Source organism: Perognathus longimembris, chromosome 1 (assembly GCF_023159225.1).
Source record: "Perognathus longimembris pacificus isolate PPM17 chromosome 1, ASM2315922v1, whole genome shotgun sequence".
In the NCBI taxonomy this organism is placed as follows: domain Eukaryota; kingdom Metazoa; phylum Chordata; class Mammalia; order Rodentia; family Heteromyidae; genus Perognathus; species Perognathus longimembris.
Genome location: NC_063161.1, coordinates 157,555,980 through 157,576,158, shown reverse-complemented (window position 1 = coordinate 157,576,158; position 20,179 = coordinate 157,555,980). Strand labels below are relative to the sequence as shown.

Below are 20,179 nucleotides of genomic sequence, written 5' to 3'. Positions count from 1 at the left end.
TGCTTCCTGGGAAGACTAGCTTTGAACTGTGATCCTTAGATCTCAGCCTCCAGAGTTGCTAGGATTACAGGCGTGAGCCACTGATGCCCAGTGCCTGGCTCAGTTTATGCTCTTTCTTATCATTGCCCCTGTGTGGGATCTGCATGAGTCTGGGCTGTATCTGGGCACACTTTTTTCTCTCCAAACCCCATCACTGCTTTGATACGTAGGGCCACCCAGATTTTTTTCTTTGTGGGCGACTTCGTTTTTGTGGAGTAAATATGCCAAGAATTTTTGTTGTTGTTGTTCAACTCTGCAATCTGCTATTTTGTCCAGTCTCTGCCAGGGGGTGGGTCCTTCGCTCAGTTTTTCTTAGGGCTCTTTCATCTGCAGATTCCAGTGTGGGGAAGCGGTGTTAAGGATGGGGGACTCTCCCCACACGGCTGACTTTCCTCTTCCATCTGTGGGTTGCCAGCTTCTGAGACCAGACTTCTCATAGCTCATCCTGTAGTTTGTAGAATTTTCTTTTCACATAGCGGCATCCCCAGTCTTTCCCCCATCACATTTGTTAAAGCCAGATTTATTCATCAGTTCTATAGTAACAGTGGCTTAGTCCTGAATACATTTCCTTAGCTTCCTTGTCCCTTTTCATCCCATTCTACTTTGTTCTATGGTCTTACAGTTATTTATTTGTTTGTTTGTTTGTTTATTGCCAGTCCTGGGCTTGAACTCAGGGCCTGAGCACTGTCCCTGGGCTTCTTTTGCTCAAGGGTAGCACTCTACCACTTGAACCACAGTGCCGCTTCCAGCTTTTTCTGTATATGTGGCACTGAGGAATCAAACCCAGGGCTTCATGCATGCTATGCAAGCACTCCGCCACTAAGCCAGATTCTCAGCCCTCACAGTTCTTGATTTATCGGGTTCTTGTGTTTTTATTAAATTTGTCTAGAACAAAACATGTGAGTTTGATTTGCTTGTTTTTCTTGTCTTGCTGTTTCCTTTCGGGTTGAGTTTCTGATCTCCTTTCCTCCCTCCCCACCTTCTCTTCTTCCTTCCTTCTTTTCTGTTGTGTTGCGCTCCAGATCTTTTCACCTTGCTTATATTTTATTTGGGCAGTTTGGTGATGTGGCTGAGTTCAGATGCTAGAGTCCTATGCTTGGGATGTAATCCTACCTCTTTTTTTCCTTAAATGGTAATATTAGAATTTGAATTCAGGTCCTTAAGTTTCTTAGGCAGGCACTCTACCACTTGAACCACACCCCCTACTCCCCGTCCTTGTTTAGTTTCATTTCCACCAGCCTCAGATCGAGATCCTCCTATCAGTGGCCTCCTATGTGGTACAACACCCAGTTTATTGATGGAGATGGGCCCAACTGGTCTCCAACCTCTATCCTTCCAGTGTCTGCTTCCCAAGTATCTGTGACACCTGGCAGGATGACTGGGGGACAGGATCACTCTCTGTACTTCATCCTTTTTATCTGCAAGTGTGAAGAATAACCCTAGCTTCTAAGATCGTTGAGGGGTCCTCATGAGGTAGGGGTGTGAGGTTCTGGGGCATGGCCCCTGCCCCTGTTTGTGCTGAAGGCTTGTAGATGCTTGTCCCTTGCTGGCTTCCGTCCCCCTCTTCTGGGGTCTGGCCTTTGAGGTTGGAGTTGTCTGTGTTCCAGGGTATGGAAGTGGGGACAGAGGCAGCCGGGGCCCAGCTGCATTGTGTCTTGTGAGATGGTCCAAGGGTCTGCTCCGGTTGACTCCATCTGAGGAAGAGGCATTGAGCGCCTGTGGAATCCCTGGTTGGGGGTGACGCCTAGGTGAGCTTAGGTGGGGCTGGAGAGCGCAAGTCCAGGGTGAGCCCCGCCCCTGCCCTCGTCCCAGGTCTTCCTCTCTGTTTTCCTGGGTGGCCGCCTGCTCAGCCTGATGCTGACTTGATTCAGGCCTTGAGGGCGTCCTCGCCTTGCTGTGGTCACCAGGGTGGGGTCAGCGTCCATTCTGTTCTCCCACCACCCTTTCCAGAGTATGGAAACTCCTGGATTTGTCTATGGAAATTCTTGTTATGAAAATTTCACCCAGGTTTTTGTTTTTCACCTCTTGTTGTTGGGGAAGCGCTAGTTTCCTCTTGAATTTTAGTATGCCATCTTTCTCCAGAAATCTGTAGTAAGCTTTGGGGGGGGGGGGAAATAAGAAGGAAAACCCTCAAATATTCCTAGGCTCCACCCTAGACTTTGCCTCCACAGAGGGTCTGGAACAAGGCCCACGCATCTCATTGTTGAGAGAGCCTCCTGGTGGTTTTAGGACCAGCCAGGTCTCGATCCTGTGTCCTATTCAAGGATGTATACTTTCCTCTTCCTATTCATTAGTCTACCTGAAGAGCAAGCTGAGTACAGATCACATTCCCAGTTCTCCATAAAGTATGATGATGGTGATGATGGGGTGTGTGTGTGTGTGTGTGTGTGTCTTATTTCCCTGGGTGTTTTGAAAATATTAAGGCAAATAGAACCAGGAAGCCTGTCCCCAGGCACTGGAATAGAAAAGTGGTCTTTTTTGGAGTGGTCGTGGAGAGAAGAGTACTTGCATATGAAGTTAATCTCCAGATCTCTTTAGCTTTTGAGTTTCTGCTGCTATTTATGCAGTAAATTATTTATCAGTGCTTTTAAGAATACCATTTAAATGTTACCTGCCCGAGCAGTATCCAAGTGGCCTCATTCATCAGAACTTGATGGTCTCAACAGAGTATCACTCCTGAGAGATCTCAATCCTGTTTAGGATTTGACTAGTAAAAGGCAACGCTAAAGAGTTTGGGGGAATGGTGGTACATGCTTATAGTCTCAGCTGCTCAGGAAGTCGAGGTAGGAAGACTGGAGCCCCAAAGCCTGCCTAGGCTTTTGCACAAGAGCCTGTCTGAAAGACAGACTGAAAGCAGAAAGCCTGGGCTGTCGCTCAGTGGTGGAGTATTTGAGTAGTGAGCAGGAGTCAAGGAGTTTAGTTCCCAGTACTGCCAGGCAAAGAGTCCCTGTTTTACCTAAGTTTGTTTAAGCTTGGTTTCCTTCAATTCCGTGTAACATTTAAATGATTTTTTTGAATGACTGCTGAAGTAAGGAATAGAAGCTACAAGGAAATGTGGACTTAAATAAATCTTTCAAATAGTAGTTTTGAAAGCCTTTTTATGGTGAGGTGTGAATTTAGAAGTGGTATTTTCAATTTGTAAGGTATAATTAACAAAAGGAATGCCTAGTATTTAAAACCGTACACTCAAATACCTCAGACCTGGCCACTGGGCTTTTCCAGAACTCCAGTCTCCCTTATGTTATAAACACATTGAGAAAAGAATCTATCAGCCAGGAGCTAGTGGTTCTTGTTCGTTATGCAAGCTACTCTGGGCTGAGATTTGAAGACTGAGGTTCAAACCCAGGCCCGGCAGTCAAATTCAAGCGAAAAGCTGGAAGTTCAGCTGTGGCAAAACTGGCAGAGCAGCAGCCTTGAGTGAAAAGCTAAAAAAAAAAAAAAAAAAAAAAAAAAAAAAACAGTGCCCAGGCCTTCAGTTCAAGCCCCAGGACCAAAACACACACATAAAAGAATCCATCAGTTACATTGTCATCTGCTTTGAAGATGCTCCCTTATTCCTGATACTTGGATTACTTCTTTTACTTATTTTTGCTTGGGATACTTCTTTTCATTTTACTTTTTCCCTCTAAGGCACATACTTTATGAAAACATTGCTTCTTTACATTCCTTTGCATCTAGATGTATTGGGTAAACTCTACCAGGACCCACAAGGCCTTTGCTTAAATATTTCAGCGCCTGCTCACAGGACACATAACTACTATGTCCACTGTGGTCTGATCTCTCTGTCTCTTTCTCTCTGTCTCTCTGTCTCTGTCTCTCTGTCTCTGTCTCTCTCTCTCTCTCTCTTTCTCTCTCTCTCTCTGCCAGTCCTGGAGCTTGAACTCTGGGTCTGGGCACTGTCCCTGAGAGCTTCTTTGTGTTCAAGACTAGTGTTCTACCACTTGAGCCACAGTGCCACATCTGGCCTTTTCCTGAATAGTTTATAGGAGGTAAGTCTTACAGACTTTCCTGCCCAGCTGGCTTCCAACCACAATCCTCAGACCTCAGCCTCCTGAGTAGCTAGGCTTACCAGGCTTGAGCCACCAGTGCCCCACTGGTCTGATCATTTCTAAGCTACCACGTCCACATCCTCATTTTCGGCATAGAATATCAGCAGTGGCCCTCTAACAGGTATCCTGTGTTCCCTTGGAATTTGGAAAGCAGAGGGGGACAATAGAGGTTGTGTCCTCCAGCCGAGGAACCGGATGAACAGGCTTCCCCACTGACAGCGCTGACATCACGCCGTCCAAGCACGTGGCCGCTCCATTCTCCGGCGAGTCTCATGCAGTAACATCTCCTTTCACTTGTTCTGTCAAATGTGCCCTGATGTAAATGGCAAATGGGTGACCATATCGTTTTCTAGGCAAATCTGTGGGAGTGGGGGGGAATGGAAGATGTGAAAGGAAGGTGTGACGCCGTCGTGGTACCCACTGAGGAAGAGGAATAGCAGTAGGGAAGGAAGAAGGAAGGTGGGAGCTGACAAGTGAGGCCGGAGAAGTGGGTGAGGAGGGAGAGGGGGTGAGGAAGGAGAGGAATAAGAAAGGGGAGAGAGGAGGGTAAGCTTATTACTCAGCTTCCTGTGACACGAACTGACTCCAGCTGAAGGTCAGGACCCATGAGAAACAGTATGAAGAGATTGTTTTTGTTGGGTTTTTCCCAGGCTTAGCTCTAAGTTTTTGGTGCATACTTACGGGTGCCAGGGTAGACCCCAAGTGTGGATTTCTAGCCGGTAGCTGAGCTGAATTGAGCAAGGGCAGTCCGTTCACACCAGCAAAGTGCTTATAGGCAGTCCCAGTGGGCTTGGTAGAGTGGCTCAGCATGAGCGAGTAGAGAGCACGCACCATGGCCATCTTTGCTGTCACTGGAGAAAGCCAGCCACGGGCCTTCAGATACAGGCCTCTTGGCCCTGGTCCTGGGGCTTGAACTCCAGACCTGGGCGCTCTCCCTAACCTTCTTCAAGGCTAGGGCTCTCGCTCTTGAACCGCAGCTCCACTTCTGGCTTCTTTGGTAGTTCCTTGGAGATAAAAGTCTCACAGACTTTCCTGACTGGGCTGGCTTTGAACTTGATCCTCAGATGTTGGCTTCCTGAGTAAAGGATTACAGGCATGAGCTACTGGTGCCCAACTGGTACTTTGGTTTTTAACATTAACATTTGGATGCAGTGTTCTTTGCCTTTGGGGCAATGAGGGCTCTAGGGGTGACCACCAGGATATGGTGGCCTGAGATTACAGAGCCAGGGGTACAAATGATTCACATGTGGTCTGTGTCCTAGGAAATGGTCTCTGCCCTCTTTTGCTCTCACTTGGAAATAGGACAGGAGGAGCAGGGCTCGTCCTCCTTCATAACAGAAGCTCCTTCCTGCATGCTGAAAGAATGGGGGAAATGGTGGGTTTCAGCTGTGGACACCGTGGTGTATATGTTTGTAATTGTTTTGTGTGTGTGTGCATTTTAATTTGTAAATCACAGCACTAATGTCATCTTACATTCTTGATTTCTAAATAAAACGATCTCTCTGCATTTTTATTTTAGGAATCTTTCAAAGAAATACCAACCCAAAAAGAACTCGAAGGAGGAGGAAGAATACAAGTATGTTTATCGTTCAGAACTGTGTGATAACATATAGCCTTGGTGGTGACTGTGAGGATTCAGGAGAAATATGTACCTGATGACAGGAAATGGTTATCTATAACATTAGGTTATAATCCTAGCTATTCAGGAGGCTGAGATCAGAGGATCCGAGTTTGAAGCCAGCCTAGGCAGAAGAGCACAAGAGCACAAGAGCTCAAGAGAGAGACTCCATGTCTAAAAGAATCAGCAAAAACCCAGAGTACAGGCATCGCTTTAGTGATAGAGGGCCAGCCAAGTAAGCGTGCAGCGTAAGCAATCAGAAGGCCTTCAGTTCAGGTTCCTGTGTCAGCACGCACGCACACGCACATGCACACACATATATAACATATATACACACACATATTGCATTCTCCTGTTCCTTTTTATGCCAATTTCTAAATCAGAGGAGGAGAGCTATAAAAAGCATGTTTGATTAACTTATGCTAAGCCAGTAGATGGATTCCAGATTGTTCCTGTTAAAGTATTCAGGAAAAAGTTTTAGAATGTGACCTAAACACATGCATGCAGAAAGTATGCGGTACACATTCTAGGTTGTTCTGGTTCTCCGACTTGAACTCGGGGCCTAGGTACTGTACCTTAGCATTTTTGTTCAACGCTAGCACTCTGTTACTCGAGCCACAGCTCCACGTCTGGCTTTTTGGTAATTAATTGGAGACGGGGGTCTCACAGACTTTCCTGCCCAGGCTGACTTGGGACAACACTCCTGTAATCCCGGCTCCCAGGCGGGAGTTGCCAGCTCCAGCCTGGGTCTCACTGTCGAGTTGTGCTGTGGTTTTGGAGCATCGGGAGTTCCTGTCATACTGCTCTCTCACCCAGGATCTCTGTCAGCAATGAAGTCATCTTCACATGAGAGCCTGGAAGCGTTGTGGTCTGACTTTGACTGCAGCGGTCTTCGTGTCTGTGCACACGGCAGGCTTGTAGTAGCGGCTGAGTAGCAGCAAAGCTGACTTGCAGTCCTGGAGCCATTCAGTTTCACAGAAAGGAAAATGTTTCCATTGTGATTAACTGAGCCACCGTGAATCAAGGCCCTCTTGGGAGCAGCACTGATTAACCTGGTGTTAATTAAGATTTCCCCGGTGAGGAGGCGTGTGAGGCGGGAGGCTGAGGGTGCTTTGTGCTATGTCCACAGATACACGGCATGCAAGGCCTTCCTTTCCACCCTGAACGAGATGAGCGACTATGCTGGACAGCATGAGGTCATCTCTGAGAACATGACATCCCAGATCACTGTGGACCTGGCCCGCTACGTTCAGGAGCTGAAGCAGGAGAGGAAATCGGTAACCCACATCGTATCGTCCTCTTCTGAGACACGGCCCAGATGCATGTTAGATAGTGGGTTCCACTTTGAGACTCAAGCCAATGACTCAGGCCCTGAATTGAATAGTGTTTCTAGATCTCTACATATCATTCGAGGTGCCCAGCCGGGTGTCCTTGGCTCGCGCCTGTAATCCTAGCTACTCAGGAGGCTGAGATCTGAGTGAGGATCATAGTTTGAGGCCAGCCCAGGAAAAAGAAGTCCGCGAGACACTTACCTCCAATTAACCACTAGAAAATCGGAAGTGGCGCTATAGATCAAAGTGGTAGAGCACTAGCCTTGAGCACAAAAGCTCAGGGACAACACTGAGTTCAGATTCCACAATGGAAGGGGGAAAAAAAGATAGCATGATTAGAATTCAGTCTAAAGAACTAAAGGGTGCAACCACTGGGCCACTGGGTATCAACCGGAGCAAGAAAGAAAGAGTCCAGTGACAATTTTTTTTTGGTGTGGAGGGATGCTTGTTCTGGGGCTTGAACTCAGGGCCTGGGTGCTGTCCCTTTTTCATTACAAGGCTAGCCTCTACCACTTAGGTCATGCCTTCACATCTGGCTTTTTGGTGGTTAATTGGAGATAAGAACCTCACAGGTTTTTCTGCCTGAACTGGCTTCAAACTGCAACCCTCAGGTCTCAGTCTCCTGGGTAGCTAGGATTACAGGCTTGAGCCACCAGCACCCGCCTCGTGGTGGCGAGTTTTTACTCAGTCACACTGTAGCTGTGGTTCTCATCAAGGGAGTCAGCCTCTCATCATAAGCCACGTTTGTTCATAGCGAGGATATTTTTGGTTGTCTGAGCAACCGCAGCGGGGAGCCCCCTGTTACCTGTGAGTAGAGGGGCCAGGGATGCTGTTAAACTTCCCACAATGCACTGGCTGGTCCCCCACAGCAGGGAATTACCTGGCTCAACACATCCCTAAGCTGGGCACCAGTGGCTCACGCCTGTAATCTTAACTACTCAGGAGGCTGAGATCTTAAGGATCGCAGTTCAAAGCCAGCCCTGGTAGAAAAGTCCCTGAGACTCTTAACACCAATTAACCACAAAAAGCCTGAAGTGGAGCTCTGGCTCAAGTGGTAGAGCCTTATCCTTGAGCTCAAAAGTTCAGGGACCATGCCCAGGCCCGGAGTTCAAGCCACAGATCGAGGGGGAAAAAATCCCTAGTGCCTAAATTGAGAAACCTGGCACTGGGGCCCAAAATTGGCTAGGCCATTCCTTAACGGAGCTTTATTTTAGTGTATGAGACAAAAAGGAAGCAGTGGGTGGCTTCAAATGAAGCACAAAGACCTAGTATAATAGTACAGTAAACCCAAACTCAGTATTGGACAGCTTCTCTGGTTCTGAACTTCCCTCACTTTGCAGGAGGTTTCTATCTACTTCCTGTTTTTACTCTGATTGATGTGTTGTCTCCCCACCGAGCTTCTCCACCCGTCTACCCATGTAGCCATGTATCGGAGCATTCTAGCCAACTCCCTAAACAAAACCTGCATTTGCCTTAGTAGAAGGCCAGACTCTGCTTCTGGAGTGAGTCACAGGATAGGGACGCTCTCATAACGTGCTTTCCCCTTTTCCTCCAAATTCCTCTCCTGTACCTACGTGGCCAGGCCCAGGCCTGCTTGTGCTCAGGCCTCAGGGCCTTTGCACTGACTTTACTCTCCTTGGAAAGCCTTCTGCATATGTCAGCAGCAGGGCTTGCTCCTCACTCCTGTTTTAGGAATGTTGCTTTGTCGACCACATTGTCACCTCCACCCCGTTAAAACCCACCCCTCTGCGGTCTGTCTCCCTTCACTCTTTACTTGCTTTATTTCTTCCCTTTTTTTTTTCTTTGTGGTGGTGGTTGTTGTTGGTACTAGGGCTTAAACTCAGTACCTGGACACTATCCCTTACCTTGTTTGCTAAGCTGGCTCTCTACCGCTTGGCATTCCACTCTTCCACTCTGGCTTTTTGCTGGCTAATTAAAGAATCTCACGGACTCAGCCTGGCCTGGCTTTGAATCTCAGTCCTCAGATCTCTGTCTGCTGAGTAGCTAGGGTTACAGGCTTGAGCCACTAGTGCCTGGCAGAAACATTTTTTATTTCCTTTTTTTGTTGTTGTTGTTTTTTTGGTGCTGGGAATTGAACCTAGATCCTTTAACATGCAGAGCATATCCCCTACCCCTGAGCTCCACCCTACACCCTGTCTGGTTAGTTTAGATGGATGTTTAAAAAAAAGGTTGAGTTGGTAGGTAGATAGCACAGAAAACAAAGGGCTTTAAAAATTTTCAGAGCTAGCTATGATTTCTCATGGCTAAAGTACTGGTTTTTGTTCTTTTTGTGGTTCTGGGGTTGCTAGACCTGTGCTCTGAACACACAATTAGTGACAAACAAAAGGCTTTCTATTTTCAAAGTTTCCCCCCTGATGTTATTTGCTCATCTATAGTTTTATTTCTGAGTTGTTGTTGTTGTTTTGTTTTTTTTAATTATTAATTTACTTCATTGCTATTATAGAGGTAATGTACAGAGGGATTACAATTACATGAGTCAGGTAATGAATGCGTTTTCTTTCGTACAGTGTCTTCTGCTCCCTCCCTCCCTCCCTCCCTGCCCCTCCTTCCTGTCTCCACCCACAAGTTGTGGGGTTCACTTTCATCAGTGTCCAGAGAGCTCCACTGCTGCATTTTCTCACCGCTTTTCTGCATCGTTTTTGAGTATTAGTCCTAGTATAGATAGGGTAACTCATAAGAACTTGCAATGTCTTTACCTGTTTTAATAATTAAACCTTTAGCCACTGTACATTATCTTAACTTTTGTAATTTACCTAATTCTTTACTCTTTAGTCCATTTTTGGTTAATTGATTTAGTTACATAAACAATTCCGAGTGGACTTTTCTCTAGCTCCCCTAGCCTAATTCCCAGAAGTAAGACGGTGAGGTCAAAGCAAATACCTACATAAAACATGTAGTTTACAGTCTCTGGTAAAATGCAGACCTTTTATGAGATGAATGGTCTTTAACCCGAATTACAGATAAGATTTGCCAGTATCACTGTAATGACCTACTTGCATATGAATTGGCTTATCTGAGATAAGGGTAATTCAGAGTTGACAGCAGATTCATCATGCATTCTTGCATAAGAACTACTGTAAATACCTTTTCTTTTCTTTTTTTTTTTTACTAGGGATTGAGTTCCAGGCCTTGTACCTGCTCCTCAAGCGAGCTACCATTCCAGCCACACACACGCCTAGCACTTCTTGCTTGCTTGTTTTTTCAAGCCAGGCCTTCCTTTAGGCTGGGACTAGAGTCTTGCTAATCATGCTTCCTTCCTAGTTGGGATGACAGGCAACAGTCTCCCAGCCCAACTTAAATTGATAGAGATGGAGTCTTGTGCACCTCTTGCCCAGAATGGCCTCAAACCATGCTCCTTTTGATATCTGCCTCCCAATTAAACAACTTATTAGTGACTTTGGATGTTGAGCCAAGCTGCTCAAGAATTTGTTTTGTTTTGTTTTTTGCCAGTCCTGGGGCTTGAACTCAGGGCTTGAGCATTGTCCCTTAGCTTCTTTTGCTCAAGGCTAGCACTCTACCACTTGAGCCCCAGCGCCACTTCTGGCTTTTTCTATATATGTGGTGCTTGAGGAATCGAACCCAGGGCTTCATGTATGTGAGGTGAGCACTTTACCACTAAGCCGTATTCCCAGCCCTGCTGAAGAATTCGAGAGGTGGATTCACTAAGTCCCTAATCCTGTGTGAGGAATTGGCGGAGATTTTGAGGTCCAGAAGAAGAGCCCTGAAAGCATCACTTCTCCCTAGAGTGGAAAAGGTGGCTCGTTATTCATAAAATATAGTTTAAAAAGCAAACTACAGTACTGATGTGAGAGCAGTCTTCAAAAAAAAGTATAGGGCTGGGAGTGTGGCTTAGCGGTAGAGTGCTTGCCCAGCATGCATGAAACCCTGGGTCCGATTCCTACGTACCACATACACAGAAAAAGCCGGAAGTGGTGCTGTGGCTCAAGTGGTAGAGCGCTAGCCTTGAGCACAGAGGGGTTCAGGGACAGTGCCCAGGCCCTGAGTTCAAGCCCTAGGGCTGGCAAAAAAATAAAAAAGAGAAAGATAAAAACAACAACACTAGACATGTATACATTGCAGAGGCAAAACCAAGAGTAAAATGACCAGAAGTTATCTGAAGAGTTGCAGAGGACACATTTGTACCTTTAGTGTCTCACTGAGATCTGAGGATCACAGTTTGAAACCAGCCCAGGCAGGAAAGTCTATAAGACTCTTATCTCCAGTAGTAGTTAACACCAGAAAACCCAGAAATGGGTCTGTGCCTCAAGGTGGTAGAACGCCAACCTTGCCAGGCTCTGAGTTCAAGTCCCAGGACTGGAGACACACACACACACACACACACACACACACACACGTCCCAAGTCAGACCTGGAGACTATCTGTGCCCACGCCCCCATGCTGTGGATATGCCGGAGGAAATGACAATCGTTGTCGTGGACTTGCTTTCTGGAAGCTTCTTTCTTGGCCCTTTTAAAGTCCTCTGTGCCTTTGTTTTCCTCTGTGGGATCTGAGTTGTATTTAAAATCCCAGATGGCCGGCTGCTGCCTCTGCAATGTTTACACGCCTGGTTTTTTTTTTTTTTATATATATATATACTTTTTTTGAATACTGCTCTCCCATCAGAACGCTAGTTTGCTCTTGGAACTGTGGCGGGCGTAGCGTGGATTGTGTGGAGTCCGACACAGCCCTGTGAGGCTTTTCCATACCTGCTCAGCCTCGGGATACTTGCCTGCAGGCCAGGAAAATCGGTCATTTTCTTTGAGCTCCTGTTTTCTTCTTTGAGATCTTCTGTGACTTTTTTTCCCCTTAATCTCAGCTACCCCAGGGTCACTGGGAAATGTCCACCAAAGTTTTGGAAAGATAGCTTTTTTTTTTTTTTCCTGGATAGGCTCAACACTAAAAATTAGAAATGAAGTCACGGTAACTTGCATCCCTGAAAGGCTGTATTTTTGAAGTCTACTGTTGTGTGTCTTTAAAGAAACCCGAAGCATCTTCTTACTGCAGAAAGTAAAGAGCGGGGTCTGAGTCCCGAGGGATGGCATTTCCTGTCTCCTTTCTGATAGGGGGAGAGAGAGCTGTGTGACCTCATTCCAGGCTCGGAAAGAAGCGTTGTATTAGCTCAGCCCAGGAACAATTGCTCTTTATTGACGGCTTGGGGCTCGCGTGTACTTAGACACACTCGCTCACTGTCCCAGAAGTGCCTGCCATTGTCTGTTCGCAAACTGCAAGCGCATCTGGCGGGCTGTTCCATCTGGTCAGCTTGGTAACTGTTGACATGGCTTTTCTCTAGAAGGAGGCTGGAGAGAGCTGGTTGGGTCAGGTGTGGCCGAAGCATCCAGGGGGCCCTCGGTCCGTCCCAGTGTTCCTTGCCAGCCACTCAGCACAAAATACGTTATATATCCCAAGAAGCCCCGAGGGCCACACAGCGTGGACGGAAATCTCCGCCACCTCCATCGTTTCTTTCTCTTTTTCTTTTGGTGCCAGCTGTGGGGCTTGAACTCAGGGCCCCGGGCTCTCACCCAGCCTTTTCTGCCTAAGGCTGGTGCTCTGCTACTTGAGCCACACCTCCACTTCTGGAGATCAAAGGCTCTTGGATTTGTCTGTCTGCCCTGGCTTTGAACTGCGAGTCTCAGGTCTCAGCCTCCTGTGTAGCCTGGATTGTGCAAGTGGCCTGCTGGCCCAGCACCCAGCTTCTAGATCTTTTCTTAAGCTTTGCAAAAGTGACAGCTGGGTTTCTATGGCAGTTTCTAGGTACCTGTTCAGTTAAAAAGGGTGAGGGGTGGCTGGGGAATCCTCCCGGGTGAGAGTCCACTAAGAAAGTGAGGTACACACTGTTCTGTAGAGACAAGCGCATGGGCTAGGCACAGTGGCTCACACCTATAATCCTAGCTACTTTGGAGGCCAAGACTATGAGGATCACACAGTTTGAGGTCAGCCTGAGTAAAGGATTGGGGGACCCTGGCTCAGCCAGTAAAAAAGCAGGGCATGGTGGCATTCCCCTGACACCCTAGCTTGGACAGGAAGTGCCACTTGACAAGTAAAAGCAAAGAGGGAAGCTCGCAGCCTCCTGGTCTCCCGCGCTGCCATGTTGGAGGCTCCCGGCCGGCTGCGCTGGGCCAGTGCTACAGGTGCAGCCCGGGCTGTATCTGGGCGGGGCAGCGGCCATCGCAGAGCCCGGTTGCCTGAGGGAGGCCCGCATCACCGCCGTGCTGTTGGTGCACGCAGAGCCCGGTTTCCAGGCGGGGGCCGGGCTCGAGGGTCTCCGCAGCCTCTTCGTACCTGCGCTTGGACAAGCCCAAGACCGACCTGCCCGCCACCTGGACAGTGCGTGGCCCTCATCGGCCAGGCTCGCGCCCAGGGCCTTGCGGGGTCGGTGCACCGGTCTGTTTTTCAGTCATGCAGGAATCAGTTGAAGTGTAGCTGTCGTGATGGCGTTTATGATGAAGACTGACCAACTTACCTTTGAAAAAGCCTTTGAATTCCTCCGGATCATTAAACGAGAAGCTAAGATGAATGAGGGGTTTGAGTGGCAGCTGAAATTATACCAGGCTATGGGCTATGAAGTGGATACCTCTAGTGCAATTTATAAGCAATATCCTTTACAAAAGGTTACTACAGAGAAGTATCCAGAATTGCAGGATTTACCTCAGGAACCTTTTGCTGTTGACCCAGCCACCATTTCACAAGGATTAAAAGATGAAGTTCTCTGTCCATGTAGAAAGTGCAGGCGATCTTTATTTCGAAGTTCAAGTATTTTGGATCATCATGAAGGAAGTGGACCTATAGCTTTTGCCCATAAGAGAATGACACTGCCTTTCGTGCTTACCACAGGGGGTCCGGCTCAGTGTACATCTTATTTCATTGAACCTGTACAGTGGATGGAATCTACTTTGTTGGGAGCGATAGGTGGACAGCTTCTTTGCCCAAAATGCAGTGCCAAATTGGGTTCCTTCAACTGGTATGGTGAACAGTGGGCAGATGGATAACTCCTGCGTTCCAAATACACAAGAACAGAGTGGATGAAATGAAAACGCTGCCAGTTTGGGGAATCACAAATAAGAAAAGTTTGAACTGTGACATTTGGTGACTTGGAAAGACACTTGTTGGTTTGTTTGTTATTCATGGCAGACAATCTAGTTTTTAGGCCAGCATTTCATTTGGAATGTGAGAAGACAAAAATCTCTTCATGTGGAGTGGAATGGAACCCATGCTTTATTTAGCTTATTACAATGTTGGTAGAACACTTCACATGGCAGTCAAAGCTTTTGGATCATGTTTTGTTTGATTCGATATTAAAGTCTTTTATAATCCAGAAAAAAAAAAAAAAAGCAAAGAGGGCTGAGGACATGGATCCCACAGCACAGGATCTGCTTGGCAAGCTTGAGGCCAAGTTCAAATTCCAGAATAGGAGGGGAGAGTGGGGGGAGAAAAAAATCCTGTGTGAAAAACAAATGTATGGGACTAGAAAGTGCCTTGAATTCTAGAGCAGTTGCAAGCTCCAGGCTGGAGTCTGATACCCAGTTCTGGGGAGGGGAAAAAGAAAAGAAAAAAAAAACCACATGCTTATTAAACATGTAAATTTAAAATGGGAAGAAAAGTTACCATATGGTCTTCAGTCTACATCATCTCCATGCTCCCAAAATACTACTTTTTGTTATTTAAACCCCAGTGGGTTCAGAGAAAATTCCTCTTAAAATTAAGCTACACTGGGAGGTTTAGTTGAGTGGTTTAGTTGAGAGCACTTGTCTAAAATGCACGAGGCCCTGGGTTCCATCCTCAGCACCCCAACACAAAATAAAAGGCGGGGGGAAGCAAAGCAAGGCATCCTTTCTTGAGCAGTGGTCTTCTGTTTATATTTCCTCTCCCCCATGTCCTGCCTGGCTGTGGGGAGCTATCGTTTATGAACATGTTTGTTTCCTAAAGCTGGTGCCTCATATCTGTGATCCTAGCTGCTTGGGAGTCTGATATCTGAGAACCAATTCAATTAACTAGCAAAGAATTAGAAGTGGTGGTATGGCTCCAGTGGTAGGTAGAGTACCAGCCTTGGATAAAAGAAGCCAAGCTAAAGCCCAAGGCCCCGAGTTCAAGCACCGTACTTCCCCCCTCTCCCCCCATGCGTGCATTCCTTTGAAAACTGCTGTAGAGGTGGAACATTAGCCAAAGCTCCTGAGATTTTCTTTTCCTGGGGCTTGAAGTCCAGGCCTGGGCACTGCCCCTGAGCCTCTTTGTGCTCAAGGCTTGTGCTCTACCACTTAAGCCACAGCGCTACTTCCAGCTTTTTCTGTGTATGTGATACTGAGGAATTGAACCCACGGCTTCATGCATGCTAGGCAAGCACTCTACCGCTAAGCTACATTCCCAGCCTGAGATTTCCTTTTTTCTTGTTCCCTATTTTTGAATATGAACTCAAGACTTCAGGTCTCAGCCTGCCAAGTGCTGAGATTACAGACATGATTTTCTTTTCCTTTCTAGTAAACCATTTGGGGGAGATAATTCCTCTCCAGCAAACTGCAGAACACTGTGGTCTTGTTGCAAATGTGGGTAATTCTTTTGCAGAGAGAATACCAGCAGAGGAGAGGGTGGGGATGGAGAAGGCACAGTTAGGCTGCATGGTTGAAACGGACCCTCTTGATCTTGATCTCTCTGGGGCTCCCCTCCAGTCGGTTCCTTGCCTCCCTCTCTCCCCCTGAGGACTTCCCTTCTTCCTCCCTGTATTCCTTTTGAAAGGCCTGCCTTGGTCCCTCCTCCTTCTCCCCCCTCCTCTTCCTCCCCCCTCCTCCTCCCTCTCCCTTTCCTCCTCCTCCTCCTCTTCTCATTATTATTTTTCTTTGCTTTAGGATCTGTTTCTTTTCTGTTTTATCTCTGTGTCCATTATGAGAGTTGAAAAATGAAGCCTCAAAAAGCTCCTCTTGAGTTGCTAGAGACCAAAGAATATGCCAGATGGATAAAACTCACTGCAGACTGGCACTGGTGGCTCACACCTCTAATCCCAGCTACTCGGGAGGCTGAGATCTGAGGATGAAGTTGGAAGCCAGCCCAGGCAGACAAACCCAAGAGACTCTGATCTCCACCGAACCAGCAAGAAAACAGAAGCGGAGAAGGGGCTCGGGCAGAGCGCCAGCCTTGAGCAAACAAGTGCAGCGAGGAAAGTTCCAGCATCCACTGGTAGTTAACTGGAGATAAGAATCTCAAAGATTTTCCTGCCTAGGCTGGCTTTGAACCTTTATCCTCAGATTTCAGCCTCCTGATTGGCTAGGATTATGGACATGAGCCACAGGTGCCTGGTATGTCTACATTTTCATTATTATGTCTAAAGTTTTAAAGGGAACTTTATTAACATTACTGTTTTCATTTCCTCTTTATTCATATATGGGTTTTTTTTTTAACTCAGATTGTTTCCAGGTGCACATGCTAGATGTGCAGTGTTGGTTGGTTGGTTTTTGGGGGGCTAGAGATTAAACCCTAGGGCCTCACGTCTGCTAGGCAAGTGCTCTACCACTGAGCCACATGCTCAGCCCGGCCAGTCAGTATATGAGTATTATTCCAGTGAATGAAAATGTTCTATCTCCCGTGTCTCATGAGAAGGAAGGAGGTCTGACCGCTAGTGTGTTTCTCCCTTCCAGAACTTTCACGAGGGAAGGAAGGCACAGCAGCACATCGAGACTTGCTGGAAGCAGCTTGAATCAGTAAGTGGAGACACGCCCTTGTAGAGAACTCCCTTCCAGACTTGCGCATGTGAATCCAACTTAGCATGAATCTCCCTGTAAGTGAAAAAAAAAAAAAAAAAAAAAAAACACCAAGGAGCCTGTAGTGTTTCTTTTTCATTATTTGAATTTCATGTAATTTGTTTCTAGAGGGATTATCTCAAGCAAAATGTTGAACCAGAAGATGTCCAAATGGTTTTTCTAGAAGTCCAAGGAAGAGAACAAATCAGTCTTATTGTCAGTTATGGGACTTGAACTCAGGACCCGGGTACTGTCCCTAAGTGCTTTGGCTCAAGGCTAGCACGCTACCACTTTGAGCCACAGCACCACTTCCAGTTTTCTGGTGGTTAATTGGAGATAAGAGTCTCACAGGTACTTTTCTGCTCGGGCTGGCTTTGAACTGTGATCCTCAGACCTCAGCCTTCTGAGTAGCTAGGCTTACGAGTGTGAGCCACCGGCGCCTGGCTTCACAGACAGTCTTGATGGAAATAAGTGGAGATTTTAGAATAAACTTCTGGGGGTTGGGGATTTAGATCATTCTGTAGAAGAACACTTGCCTGGGTTTGGTCCTCCACTCTGCGAAAGATTAAAAAAAAAAATCTTCCGAGCCGGGTGCCAGTGGCTCAAGCCTAGGCTCATCTCTAGAGAGGATCAAGGTTCATAACCAGCCTGAGCCCAAAAGTCCAGGGGATTTTTATCTCCAGTTAACCAGCAAAAGGTCAGAGGTGGAGCTGTGGCTCAAGTGGTAGAGTCCCAGCCTTGCGCAGAAGAACTAAGAAACAACATCCACACCTTGAGTCCCAGCACCAGGGCCAGCGCACAGAAGAAACTTCTGGAAATTACGATATACAAACCATGCTCAGAGAACAACTCCCAGTGGGGTTTTTTTGTTTTTTTTTTTTGATAAGGGTCCGTCTCCCCGGAATCGTTCTTTGGTTGTCCACACCCACACCCACCTCTTCTGCTTGCAGAGTAAGAGGCGCTTCGAGCGGGACTGTAAGGAGGCCGACCGGGCGCAGCAGTACTTTGAGAAGATGGACGCCGACATCAACGTGACCAAGGCAGACGTCGAGAAGGTGAGGGGACCGCCGCCTTCCCCTGCGCGGGCGTCACACGCAAGCCCTCGCCAGCTTGCACCCACCCCAGGGCCCTGAGAGCCTTGTCGCTCTATGTCATCATCGTGGGGCGGGGTGGGGGGGTGGGGTCTTAGGACGTTTTAAGGGACTCTTCAGTGTTCGTGTGTGCAAAGTCCACCAGCATGGCCGTGGGGTGATTGAAGATGAAAACATCTCAGCCAGGGGACTCAAAAAGGCTCCCCGTTTTCCACAGTGGCTTTGGGAAGATCAAGTCAGTATCTAGTGTGTCCGAGCGGACGGTGGAGCCCGAATGGAAGGGGCTGGCCAGAGCTCACGGAGCCAGTGCTCCCTCAGAAAGACAGCGCCACACGGGGCCTGCCGCCTTCCCGTCGGTGCGCTCAGGTTGTTCTTCCCAGAAGCTGGATTTGTATAAACCGAATGCGGCTGGTAAATAGCGGTATTCATCCCTCGGTGCCCAGGGCTGTCTGGGCAGCCACAGCCCCTGCTCTCCATGCAGAAAGCTGCACACGTTCTTCCAGTTCCCGTTGCTCCTGCCAGAGGCGGCAGAGATGTCTTCAGCTGGGAACGAGTGCGATTTGTATTTGCCTAATTCTGGCACATTCCTCACTTACAGAGAGGTATATGTTAATGTGCCTTTTGAGAACATAGAGTTGCTCAGCACCAACGCGTCATGCCTTGTAGTTCTGGCTACTTGAGAGGCTGAGATTGGGAGGATCCTGGCTCAAGGCCAGCCCCTTCTCAACCAATAGCTGGAGGGAATCCGTGTACACCTGTCACCCCTAGGGAGCCAACACAGCCAGATGGTGCAGATTGTGTCCCAGAGGCAGGAAGTGAGACTCTCAAAAACAGCCAGTGCCACTGGGCACCAAGTGGCTCACACCTGTGACCCTAGCTACTCAGGAGGCTGAGATCTGAGGCTCACGGTTCAAAACCAGCCTAGGTAGAAAAGCCTGTAAGACTCTTTCCTCCAGTGAACCATCATAAAACTGGAAATGGAGGTGTGGCTCAAGTGGTAGAGCTAAGTAAGGTACACCACGGAGGTGCAATCTAAAAAATAGAACAAGGACGTGGGTTACTACAGGGTGACTGAAGTCACAGCCCCCAGCCCCCGGGGGGACTCCGCCATTCACGGTGCTTCACACACTCCCCACAGAGCCTTTCTATAAACACAGTCCTACTTCCCATCGTTTCCTTCTAACTTTTTTTTAAAAGTATTATTCAACATGTGTTTTGTTTTGTTTTGTTTTTTGGGGTTTTTTTGGTGTGTGTTTTTTCTTTTTTTTTTGCCAGTCCTGGTGCTTGAACTCAGGGCCTGAGCACTGTCCCTGGCTTCTTTTTGCTCAAGGCTAGCACTCTGCCACTTGAGCCATAGCGCCACTTCTGGCGTTTTCTGTATATGTGGTACTGAGGAATCGAACCCAGGGCTTCATGTATAGGAGACGAGCATTCTTCCACTAGGTCATATTCCCAGCCCATCCAACATGTTTTATAGGCACCGTTCTGGTAGCTTATGGAGGGAGCGTTGTGGAGTTTTAGGTATTCATCCTGAAACCAGGGGCCTTCCGAAAGCGATCTCTGTGTTTCTACTCTGGTTTTTCTATGGATAAAGTCCTATCTCCAGCAAGCACCGATACTTTTATTTGTCTTCTGATTTTTATGACTTATTTATCTTTCTTATCTTTGTGCCTGGCACTATGGACACATTATCTTGTTCTTAAGAGTGCTTCAAATGTTTTCCCATTGAGAAGGATTTAGAGCTGGCGGCGTGGCTCGCGTGCCTGCCTTAGCAGGCCGAGGCCCAGGTTCAAGCTGCAATACCTGAACAAGACTTTATACGCTTTTTATTAGACTAAAGAATTTTTTTCTCTTCGATTTTAGTCTAGAAGTTACCCCTTTTTAAAAAAAAAAAGATTGGCTTGATACTAAGTATCATTAAATTATTTTTGCTTCTTTTAAGCCATTAATGTGATATACATTAATCCATCTTCCTACACTGAAAAAAATTAGCTTTTTTAAATTGTGTGTGTGTTAGCTCTTGTGTGTGTGTGTGTGTGTGTGTGTGTGTGTGTGTGTGTGTGTGTGTGTAACTCAGGGCCTGGCCACTGTCTCAGCTTTTCTGCTCAAGGCTGGTGTTCTACCACTTGAGCCACTTCTGGGTTTTTGATGGCACATTGAAGTTAAGAATTTCACAGACTTTTTCTGCCCATACTGGCTTAAGTCTCCACCTTCAGATCTCGGCCTCCTGAGTAGCTAGGATTGGCTATTGGCACCCACACCAGCATGAGCTCTGCAGGTGACTCAGAGCCCCGTCACCTCCCAA

General features: G+C 47.3%; 2 protein-coding genes across 10 annotated transcripts in view; both read left to right on the top strand.

Moving 5' to 3' along the window:
• Fnbp1 (formin binding protein 1) overlaps window positions 1–20,179 on the top strand; it is a 107,358-nt gene that overhangs the window by 55,669 nt on the left and 31,510 nt on the right. For all 9 annotated transcript variants that reach the window (XM_048344823.1, XM_048344894.1, XM_048344884.1 and 6 more), the window contains exons 3-6: window positions 5,608–5,664; window positions 6,836–6,983; window positions 16,682–16,744; window positions 17,734–17,838. In XM_048344823.1, the coding sequence (XP_048200780.1) occupies window positions 5,608–5,664; window positions 6,836–6,983; window positions 16,682–16,744; window positions 17,734–17,838 (373 nt within the window). The remainder of the gene's footprint in view (window positions 1–5,607; window positions 5,665–6,835; window positions 6,984–16,681; window positions 16,745–17,733; window positions 17,839–20,179) is intronic.
• LOC125350378 (dual specificity protein phosphatase 12-like) lies at window positions 13,487–14,059 on the top strand. Its single transcript, XM_048344928.1, has one exon. The coding sequence runs from the start codon at window positions 13,487–13,489 to the stop codon at window positions 14,042–14,044; it is 558 nt and encodes a 185-aa protein (XP_048200885.1). The 3' UTR covers window positions 14,045–14,059.

Coding starts and splice junctions, on each gene's coding strand:
- LOC125350378 (XM_048344928.1), top strand. CDS start 13,487: ATGGCGTTTATGATGAAGACTGACCAACTTACCTTTGAAAAAGCCTTT.